At 51.7% G+C, this 11,189-nt stretch overlaps 1 protein-coding gene across 1 annotated transcript in view; it reads left to right on the top strand.

The window, feature by feature from the left end:
* Position 1: 1 nt before the first annotated feature.
* HUNK (hormonally up-regulated Neu-associated kinase) overlaps positions 2–11,189 on the top strand; it is a gene marked incomplete at its 5' end in the record, with an annotated part of 111,717 nt that continues 100,529 nt past the window's right edge. The window contains one exon of the mRNA XM_029938667.1: positions 2–208. Coding sequence (XP_029794527.1) covers positions 2–208 — 207 coding nt within the window. The remainder of the gene's footprint in view (positions 209–11,189) is intronic.

Here is an 11,189-nt window from a genome sequence, read left to right as displayed (position 1 = left end):
CGGCGGCGGCGCCGAGGACGCGGCCAGGCCGGCGGCGGCCTGCGAGGGAAGTTTCCTGCCGGCCTGGGTGAGCGGCGTGCCCCGCGAGCGGCTCCGCGACTTCCAGCACCACAAGCGCGTGGGCAACTACCTCATCGGCAGCAGGAAGCTGGGCGAGGGCTCCTTCGCCAAGGTGCGCGAGGGGCTGCACGTGCTGACCGGGGAGAAGGTGAGCCACCCCGGGGCGCCGGGAGGGGGGGGGCGGCGGCGGGGACCCTGCCCGGAGCCCTGCGCTGGGAGTCCGGCTCCGTCCTACCGGCCCGGTGCCTCCCCTCCGCCCGTTTTCGGTCGAAAGAGGAGACGAGCCAAATGCGCGCGCGCGGGGCCCCACGGCCGGACCGCGGGCCTTTCCCGGGGGGCGGTCTGGGGTCGGCTTCCCCGGTGGGGGCGGCTGGCGACCCGCGAAGCCGCCCGCAGGCTTTTTGCTCCTCCAAGGGCGCCGCCTGGTGGACAGCAGCGCGTGGGGGTGGTGGAGGGGCTCTGCTCTTGGGGTCCACAGGGGCTCCCCAATCTCTGGAGCGGCGGGAGCCAGGCGGTGGTGTTGCGTGGGCGGAACAGGGTGGAAGAGCCGCTTGGGGACGCTTCGAGTCTGATTTCCCTCCTGGGCTTGAAGGTGGGGTGGGGGAGGGCTGAGACCCCACCTGTGGGCTCGGGCAGCTAGGGACGGTTTTCGTGCTCAGACGAAGGGTTTCCCAGGGACCCTCTCCACCCACCCATTCCCCCCCACCGCCAACTCCTGCTTTCCGATATATCTCCCACCCTCAGCCGTGCCCAGCTCCTTCCCTCCACCCGTACTCCGTCCTCCTTAGCCAGAGTGGGAGCTTTAGTAAGGACCCTGCTCCGGCAGGGAGCACACTGATACCCTCAGGTTTCAGGGGTTGGGAGGCGCTTTCATATCTTTCGAGAAGAAGAGAAAGCAAAGGAGGAACCCCAGGGACCGAGAGGGGCACCCTCTCCAGACTTGTGAGAAGTTGGGTGGTTGTGAACCCTCGTTAGGTGCTGCCGAGGTAGATCTAGCTTGTGACTTGGATCTGCGAGAAGAAACTCAAGATATGATTACTTACTCTGGAAGTGAGAGGTTGGGGGTACCTTAAGCAGTGAGGCTACCCCAGCCTGAGAGTAGCCCACATTTTGGCAAGCTCGTGGTCTTCTTAGCCTCAAGACTCCCCTGCTCCTCCTTTAAGGCTTAGAGGGGCTCCCTGATCAGGGAAGCATCAGCCCGGTGGGGGGACCGGTTGGGGGGACCAGAGCTGTAGGCTTCCTACCTACCCCTCTGCCCACTGACCTGGGGTCCTCCACCCAGCCTGGGTATCTCTGGGAATGCCATACACTGGGCCTCTGATGCCAAGGCCAGCCGGCCTGCCCCTCTGTGCCCAGCCTTGCCAGCTTCGGTTTCCCTCCTCCTCTCCCCACTGTGTCCTGAAGCCCCTTGCATTTGAGGGCCGGTCTCTCTCTCACGCTTGTCTGTGGCCATCTACTCCTACCTTTCCAGGTGGAGTACCTTTGTTTCCGGTAGGTGGGATTAGAGTGGGGAGTTTCAAAAGTGCCTCTTGCTTGAATTTCCATGTAAAAAGGGAGTGTGCAGAATGAACCCACTGAACTGAGTAACTCTTCAAAGAGGAAAAAACACTCCTAACCTCATTCTCGTCCAAAGGGAGCACAGCATACTTGACTCCCTTCGCTTGTGGGCTGGCCAACTTGCGCATCCGGCCCAGGCCCCCCCTTGCGAACTACAGCACCCTCACTTCCCCATCCCTGGGTGAATTCCTGCCGGCAATGGTGGTAGAACTTGATTTTCCTTTGAAACGTATAGGAATTCCGTCTGGTTGTGCATGTTCTAGCTTGAATCTTAGCAAAGAGGGACGAGACTTTATACCGACAGCATGTGGCCAGCACTCCGAGCACATTCATCTCGCCGGCCCCACCGCCCAGCCTCTTCTGGCTTCTCTCCACTTTCCCATGCCATGCTGCGCCTCCGGCTCCTCACCGGTGCATTTTTGCTTCGTAACATAAGGCTGTTGGCCTTGGCCGAGCTTGGCCGAGGATGCACTCACAGCTCAGCCCCTCTTGGGGCTTCCGGAGCTCTGTGCTGGGCCCCCAGGACAGCCTGGGTGCAGGGAGTTCTTGCCCAAATGGGGTCCGAATGAGGATCCTTCTTCCTCCTTAGGTGTTCATGCCCTTTCTCTCCCGTCTCATCTTTCTTTTTATTTATTTCATTTATTTTTAAATGTTTTTTATTTATTTTTGAGAGACAGAGAGAGGCAGCACGAGCAGGGGAGGGTCAGAGAGAGAGAGAGGGAGGTACAGAATCTGAAGCAGCTCCAGGCTCTGAGCTAGCTGTCAGCACAGAGCCCCACATGGGGCTCGAACCCATGAACCATGAGATCATGACCTGAGCCAAAGCCAGATGCTTAACCGACTGAGCCACCCAGGTGCCCCCTTCTCACCTTTCTTAAATGATGAATTCCATCTCATCTCAGCAGGGGGTGGGGGTGGCATTAATTGAATATGAAATTGTCATTCTCAGGTGACTGGATTGGCTCTAGTTACTGAGGGTGGTTCCTGGGGGGGGTATTGGGGGCGATTATTCAGATGTGGTGTTCTCCAGCCGTGAGAATCAGTGCTTCAGGGGGTGCAGGCATCATGAGAAATCTGGAGTTTAGTTTGCTTAATTGCTGGCTTTAAGGAAACAATGGGTGTTATCCATAGCTTTTATCTCCCAAATCCAACACCTTTAATGCTTAACTAATCTGGGTTTTGGCAGATTGTAGAGATTAAAATCTTGTGTGTGTGTGCGCGTGCGCGCCTGAGGCCGCACATGCATGACTTTGGGAAGGATTGCTGAGTTCGTGGGTCCCTGTCCCCACGCGCTCTGGATATGGTCTTAACGAAAGCCAAAAGAAGGTGAGGTCCATGTCCTGTTCTGTGCAGCCCTGCCCTCTTTTTACCCGGTGAGCTAGGAAGAGGATTTTCAGGCTGGAGAAGGGGTACTCATGGGAGCCTAGACCTTGAGGTGACAGTACCCCAGGGGAAGGGAAATGAGGTGTCCTTCACAGGGGGTGATGTGAATGGCCCTGGAAAGCTTCTCACCCCGATATTCCTCCCTTTATGGGGGCACATCCTTTCCTTTCTCTTTTAAAGGACATAGACCAGTGTGTGTATGTGGGGGGGGATGAAGTCATGAACACTATAGTAAGAAATGGATGCATGTGCCCAGTGGCAGCTTCTTGTGGGGAATCAGCTCTTGAAAAAGTTGAGAGTGGGGGGCGGAGAAAGGGAAGACGATGGCGTACCCATGTTTGGCCTTGGACTTCACAGGTGCAGTCTCGAACTGTGCACCATGTTTTGGGTGATTCATACCCAAATTCAGAATACTGCTGGTTCGGGACACTTGGGGTGTGTGTGTGTGTGTGTGTGTTGCGTTCGACTTGGTGCACGTTTCCAAAACGATTTGGGCAGGAGCCTACATGGCTCACCGGACATTACTGTCCGCGTCCAGATGACCGAAAACCACGCTTTGCCGACTTTCATTTCAGGCTCCAGTTCTGTCTCACCAAGAGGCTTCCTTTCCGCCACTCTCTGCCGGACAGCGGACTGTGGGCGTGTTGCCAGCCTTTCCTCTGAAGTGGCTTGTTTGAATCTAGATGGCCTTGTTCCTGCTTGGAAAGAAAGAATGGGTTTGGGTGACACCCACTTTTGTCCCCTTTGGCTTTGAGTGGATGTCTTCTCTGTTAATACAGCTTTAAAAATAAATAATTCACCCGGGCAAGTGAGGCTCTTAACGGGTCCGCTCTGAGGACAGAGTCTGTGACTAAATGAGCCTGATGACAGGAGGAGGGAAAATGACCACAATGATAAATGTTTTGCCTGGCGATGAGACAAAGGGCAAAGTGGTTGAATGGGGCTGGGGTAGGGGTGGGGGGGGTGGTATTGACTCTGAAAGATCCAGAGAGGTTGTGCTTGCTGCCTGTTACATTGCTCCCTGCTACACATGAAATGCACCATCTGGGCACATAATAGGTGATTGCTACATTTTTTCAGAACTTGATAAAATAAAGGGTAAGGTTACAGAGCGAAGCAAGGTAGATCTCAGGTGGAGAGTGGGGGTAAAATGGTTGATGCCACAGTTAGTTCTTGTTGGGGATCGAGTCTTTCTAAGGTACAAGGTTGGGCACATAAATGATTGGTTAAGATGTTTCCAGATCTTGTTCTAACCTTTGGTTAAAAAAAAAAATAAGCCGGAGCTATTATGGGGCTAAAAATAAGGGTTGCCTGCTTCCTAACTTGCCAGTAATGATGCTATGAGCCGACAGTGCCAGATACCTGGAGTGAAGGAGTTACTAAAAATAGAAATTACTATGTGTCGCAGAACAGGAAACAGGACTAATTTTAGAGACGGCCTTTTGGCAGATCTGTTTTTAGCAAGTATTTCTGAAACAAACAGGTGCTAAATCCTGTGGATTTTTTTTTTTTTTGAAGTGCTGGAAATTTAGGGGTAATAGCTCTGAGGAACAAGCAATGCTTAGAGAACTGGAAATTCCTCTGAATCCTCAGCAGGGATTTCTTGGCAAGAAGGAGGCGTTTGGCAAAAGCACCTGCTCCGTGTGTCGCGTGTGACAAGGCAGCGCCTATAATTTCCGAGATTGGACGCTGCAGCGGCGGCCGCATCCTTTCTGAACTCACTGCCCTGTCTCATCTTTTTGAAGTACGTGTGAGTGACAGCGGCTGGCCCAGAGGGCTCAGGTCCCAGTGTTCATTGATACACAGGTCCTGTGGGCTTCAAAGGGAGCTTTGAATTGGCACAGCAGTGCTGAAAGGTGCCCGGGAAGAGGTGTACAACCCTAAATTTTCTCTGTAGGTGTTGAGGCACCATACAGGCTGAGTTCAGCGACTGCGTTGTGTTCCCACTGTTCCAGGGCAGGGTGGCAGCCTCCCATTGGGGGTCGGGGGAGGAGTTCTCTCCCCTGAAGGTGTAGGGGAGCGGCAGCCCCCTCTCGATTATTCATGGTCACCGAGTGACCTGCTCTCTTGGCTAATTGAAACCCATATAGAAAAATCCCCAAGCCTTATTTTTAGCAACCTCTTCTTCTGTTCAGCCCGGGACCCTGGCTGCTTCCCGAGTGCTGACCCGAACTGAATGTCACGCTCTCCGATGGGGGGCTGGTAAGATGACCGGGTGGGAAGAGGTGGCCCTGAGTCAGCTCGGAGTACGCTGATAACCCCCACAAAGGCGGGGACAGCCACTGCATGTCCTGCGTCACGCGTGCCAGCTCTCCCTGGTGTGGTGCGTTTTGTGGTTGATTTGGGGTCTTCCCCACACTTTGTCACCATATACTTGCGATGCCCCTGAGCAGATGAGAACCAGTTGCTGGTGTTCTTACCTCTGTTGATGAAGTAGGGAAATGCCCTGAGTAGGTTTGCCACACACTAGGTGGCTTAAATCTATCCCCTCCCAGTTCTGAAGGCCAGAAGGGGAGGGCCCCGTGTCTACTGCCTCTTGGGGGAAGGCAGGGCCGGGGTCCTGGCTGGGAGGGAGTCTTTTTTTTTTCTTTAAATTTTTTTTAACATTTATTTATTTTTGAGAGACAGAGAGAGACAGTCGATCATGAGCAGGGGAGGGGCAGAGAGAGAGAGAGGGAGACACAGAATCCGAAGACAGGCTCCAGGCTCTGAGCTGTCAGCACAGAGCCCAATGCGGGGCTCAAACCCACGAACTATGAGATCATGACCTGGGCCGAAGTCAGATGCTCAACCGACTGAGCCACCCAGGTGCTCCTGGGAGGAAGTCTTAACCTGACACCTGGCTGTTTCCATAAAGAACCTGGACAGCTTCCCGCCCTACCTTGCTGACGAGTCGTGTTCCCTCTAACCTGAAATGAGGGATCAGCCCCGGGGTCCATACTGCAAACACTCTCTTGGGAAAGACTCTGGCTTCGTGTTTCTCTTTGGTTGGAGTTCTTGGGGGCTCTGTTGTGTATGGGGGATACTTTTACGTGCTCTCTGTGTTTTCTCTGGAGAACTTTGTGTCAATGGAGTTGGGCTAACTTGTCGACCAGTGTGCCGAGTTTGGAGCCAGTGAGAGAGACCCCTCCACCCCCATCACTCCTGGCTTGTGGGGAAAGTTGGAAAGTTGTTGCAGAAGTTGTGGGAAACTGGATTCTTGTCAATTAGAGTTGATGATTTGGGACATTCGGGTGGACAAAGACTATTTGGGTCAGAGCCATTTCTTTTTCGTTTTTCATGTTTATTTATTTTTGAGAGAGACAGAGAAGGTGTGAGTGGGGATGGGGTGGGGGGAGACATGGAGACACAGAATCCGAAGCAGGCTCCAGGCTCTGAGCTGTTAACACTGAGCCTGATGCGGGGCTCGAACCCATGAACCGTGAGATCATGACCTGAGCTGAAGTCGGATGCTCAACCGACTGAGCCACCCAGGCGCCCCAGTCAGAGCCATTTCTTAACATCCACCTACCCCCTCGCTATGCTGGCTCTTCCCTACTTAGCGATGCACTTCCTCATTACTGTGTTCTTTTTGATTTTTGGTTGTTTTTGTGTGCTTTAAGCTTCGTTTGGTTAAGGTTTGGCGTGGTTCATACAGACGTGGGTTCTAAAATTTAAAAGTTTCGTGAGGGTATGTAGTGAGAGGTAATTCTGCCTCTCACCTGTGTGCCTCGGCGAACAGTGCCTTTCTCTCCCCAGAGGCAACACTGCTTCTCGTTTCCTGTGTATCCTTCCAGAGACACTCTCTACACATACAATATACGTATTGTCAATGTATGGAAAGGTGTATTTTTACATTGTACATACTGTTCAGTGCCTTGCTCTTTTCACTTAGTAATACGTGTTAAACTTCCTTCCCCAGACGACTACAAGATTGCCTCATTATTATTTTTTTGTTTATTTATTTTGAGAGAGATAGCGCGAGTTGGGGAGGGGTAGAGAGAGAAGGAGACGGAGCATCCCAGGCAGGGACCACATTGTCAGCACAGAGCCCGATGCGGGGCTCGAACCCACGAAACCGCGAGATCGTGACCTGAGCTGAAACCAAGAGTCAGACGCTTAACTGACCCCCAGGCGCCCCACCATTATTTTTAATTACTGCATTTTATGCATGGTGTGGAGCTAATATGCTTATTCCTTGTTGGTTAAATCAATGGACGTTAAAGAATTAAAGACAACTGAAGAATGGACATTTAGGTTGTATCCAGTTTTTTGTTATTCTCAAACTCGGCAGCAGTAAACATCTGAGCCTGTTTGTTATTTTGTAAACGTTTCAAGTATAGCTGAGGGGTAAGTTCTCAGTCTTGGGTGAAAGGGTATGGATGTTTTAACTACTCATAAATATTGTCGAAATGCCTTCCGTAGAGTTTGGCCCAGTTCCCGCACACATCAGCCTGGTGTGGGGGTATCTTTCCATATCATTGTCAATACAAGGCGCTCTTTAAACTTTTTGATCTTTGCCAGTCTAGTAGACTAAACAAGGTGTCCAGTTTTATTTACGTTTTATTTACAGTTTCTCTTATTTACAAGTGCACTGAGCATAACAACAATTTGCAGGTCATTTCTGTTCATTGTTCCTGTCCACCATTTGTGCCTCGGTTTTTGGTCTTTTTGTTATTGATTTATAGGCACACTTCATATACGAAGGACACCGATAGATTTTGCAGCCTTGTCTATCTTTTCCTGTGTTTGTTTCTTGGTGATTCTTGCCGTTACAGACTTTGTTTCCCTGGGCCTCACAAACTAGAGGGGGACCATAGATGAGGTTTGCAGGACTGTGAACCCCTATAAATTGTATGTGGACAGTTACGTTTCTGGGGAGAGGGTCGATGCCTACTGTTGGATTCTAAAAGGTGTTACTTACCCCCAGAATGTTAAGAGCCACTCCTTCGCTGCCTGGCTCTGTCCCCTCTACTGGGAATGGAGGCTTGTGCGTCGTGGGATGAGGGTGTGAGTCACCTTGGTTTGCTAGCTCCTGTGCTGATCGGGCTAGAATTGCAGGCTACCCTCAGACCAGGCAGACTGGTTCTCCCGCCAGGATTTTAGACGAGGCCCCTGACTCGGACCCCCTGCTCCTGCTATGCCTGGGTTACGGGCACAGGGCATGATAGAGTGTAGACAGATCTTTGTAAAACCCTGACCCTGGCTGGGACAACTCGGAATCTATGTCCCACAATCTCTTCCTGGGAAAGGCGCGGAACTTTGGGTGGGCGATTGATAAGAAAGAGAAAGGGGACTACGGAAGGAAATGAAAACCTTTGCTACCTAACTTGGACATAAAGTGCACTAAGTCAAGGGTAGGCACTTGTGTAACACTACGCCTTGGGCCCCTCCGGATCTTTGGTCTACCCAGGAAGCCCCCTGGAGAGCGGCGGCCGCAGGCTGAAGGACTGAGCCCTGGTGTTTGGAATCCTAGAGGTCAGCATGACCTCACTTCGATGAAGATGACGCTTGTCACTGCTGCCCCTCTTCATCCTGCTGTGTCCTTCCTCAGAGTGCTTCTCACCACCTCTGTGAGTTTGCTGGGGCTGCGGTGACAAAGTGCCACAAACTGGGTGGCTTAAACAGAAATTTATTGTCACACAGTTCTTCTTTAAATATTTTTAAATGTTTATTTTATTTCTGAGGGGGAGAGAGAGAGAGACAGAACATGAGCAGGGGAGGGACAGAGAGAGAGGGAGACATAGAATCTGAAGCAGACTCCAGGCTCCGAGCTGTCAGCACGGAGCCCGACGTGGGGCTCGAACTCACAAACTGTGAGATCATGACCTGAGCCGAAGTCAGACGCATAACCTGAGCCACCCAGGCACCATACCCCTTGTTTTTTATGTATATTTATTTATTTTGAAAGAGAGCAAGAGAGAGAGAAGGGGACGGACAGAAAGAGAGAGGAAGAAAGAATCCCAAGCAGGCTCCACGCCATCAGCATGGAGCCTAATGTGGGACTTGAACCCACAAACTGTGAGATCATGATCTGAGCTGAAACCAAGAGTCAGGTGCTTAACCAACTGAGCCGCCCAGGCGCTCTGTTGTCACACAGCTCTGGAGACTCAAAGTCCAAGATCAAGGTGTTGGTGGGGCTGGTTCTTTCCGAGGGCTGTGCAGGGGAATCTGCTCCAGGCCGCCCTCTTTCCTTGGCTTGTAGGTGGCTGTGGTCTCCCAGTGGCTCTTCTGTCATCCTCCTGTATGTGTGTGTCTCTGTATCTGCACTTCCCCTTTTTAGGAGGACACTGGCCCATCCTAACGATCTTACTTTAACCTGGTTATATCTGTAAAAGCTGTATGTCCAAGGGCGCCTGGGGGGCTCAGTCGGTGAGCTTCTTACTCTTGACTTTGGCTCAGGTCATGATCCTGGGGTCGTGGGATCGAGCCCTGAGTTGGGCTGAGCGTGGAGCCTGCTTAAGATTCTTTCTCTCTTTCCCTCTGCCCCTCTCCCCAACTTGTGCTCTCTCTCTCTAAAATTTAAAAAAATGAGGGAAAAAAAGGCTATATGTCCAAATAAGGTCACAGTCTGAGGTATTGTAAGTTAGGACTTGCTATTGACTGAATGGTTGTGTCCCCCTAGAATTCATTGCTGAGAGCTTCGCTTGATAGTGTTTGGGGGAGGGGTCTTTGGGAGGCGATTAGGCATGAGGACAGAACCTCCAGGAATAAGACTATAAAGAGACCCCAGAGATCTCCCTTGACCCTCGAAAGAATACAGCAAGAAGATGGCTGTCCATGAACCGGAAAGAGACATTGCACCAGACATGAAATCTGCAAGCGCTTTGATCTTGGACTTGAAGCCTCCAAAACCTTGAGAAATAAATTTCTGTTGTTTCTGAGCCACCCCATCTGTGGTATATTGTTACAGCAGCTTGGACAGATTAAGACAAGACTTAAACGCATGAATTGGGGGAGGCCAAAATTCAACCCACGACGTCACCTGACCCCATTGTCAATATTTATGTGTTGATGTGTTTACTGTTTGCCTCCCCACTGGACTGTAAGCCCCATAAGGCAGGGATCACTGGTGTCTAGAAAAGTACCTGGAACAGACGAGGTGCACCGCACATAGTTTCTGATGCATCAGAGAATGCTTTGATGTTCCCAGCACATGAAGGTGGGCTGTGCACGGACCGGTTCTGCGGGCGCTGTCTCCCCACGCCTTGCGGTTTGCGGGCACGTGTGAGTGATGAGGTGATTGGACAGGGTGTCCAGCTGGCGTTCTTGGGGAGAAATCCCAGCCCCAGAACATCTGTGCCTTCTGCAGGGATGTGTTAAGGAAGGCGCCCAGGTAGCAGAGTGACAGGTGCCCAGCCAGAAGCAGAAGAACATCGTGCGGTGTCAGGGGACTGCTAATGGACCCTCGGCTCTTCCCCGAGAAAATGTAGCAACACCGCGACAGATGGGCAGAGTCACTATTTGCAAACATACATTCTTTTGGACGTTGCCCATGGAGATATATGGAGGTTTGGATCTGTCTCTTTGACTGTAATTTTTTAATAAGTTTATCAAGTCTCCTAAGCCAAACTGCTGCCAAAACATTTTGCAATCCTGCTTGCTGCTCCTGCCCGTTTGCTGAGCTATTCGATTGTTTTTCATCTTCCTCTTTGCGTTACTTCTGCCATTTGCATCCCGCACTGAGTTCATGTTGTCTTACATCTCACCCCGTGGCTTCCCGGTAAGGCATCTGGCTTTCTCTCCACCTCTGTTGAGCCACTCTTGTTCCGTGAAGGTCCTCTCTCGGTTGCCTCCTGCTCTTTGCCGGAGCTCTGTGAAGAGAACACGGGGGAGAGGTCAGCAGTGATGGACACCCACTGAGCTCAGAGTGGGGTGCCCAGGAAGTGAGGAGACGTCGCATGTGCCCTCCAGGGGTCTTACTGTTTCTGGGTAGGGATGCCAGGATGCAGTTGGACTCCAGCATATCTTTAATCTGCCTGGAGCAGCCCAGGCCTTTCATGACGTCCCGAATCATGAAAGCCTGCAGGAAAGAAATGAGTGCTTGCTTTTCGCTTTCAGCACATGGCTGTAATACTGATGACAATAATCATCATCAACACTTATGGCTCTTGTACCACATGCTGGGCTATGTCCTGGATGCTTTGCTGCATGATGTAATTTCTTCCTTACAACGGATTTTGGTGGCAGGCACTGCTGTACTGGATTTG

This window comes from Suricata suricatta, chromosome 5 (assembly GCF_006229205.1).
Source record: "Suricata suricatta isolate VVHF042 chromosome 5, meerkat_22Aug2017_6uvM2_HiC, whole genome shotgun sequence".
Lineage (NCBI taxonomy): Eukaryota > Metazoa > Chordata > Mammalia > Carnivora > Herpestidae > Suricata > Suricata suricatta.
Note: the sequence above shows the minus strand (reverse complement) of the source record. Positions and strands in the feature narration are given on the sequence as shown.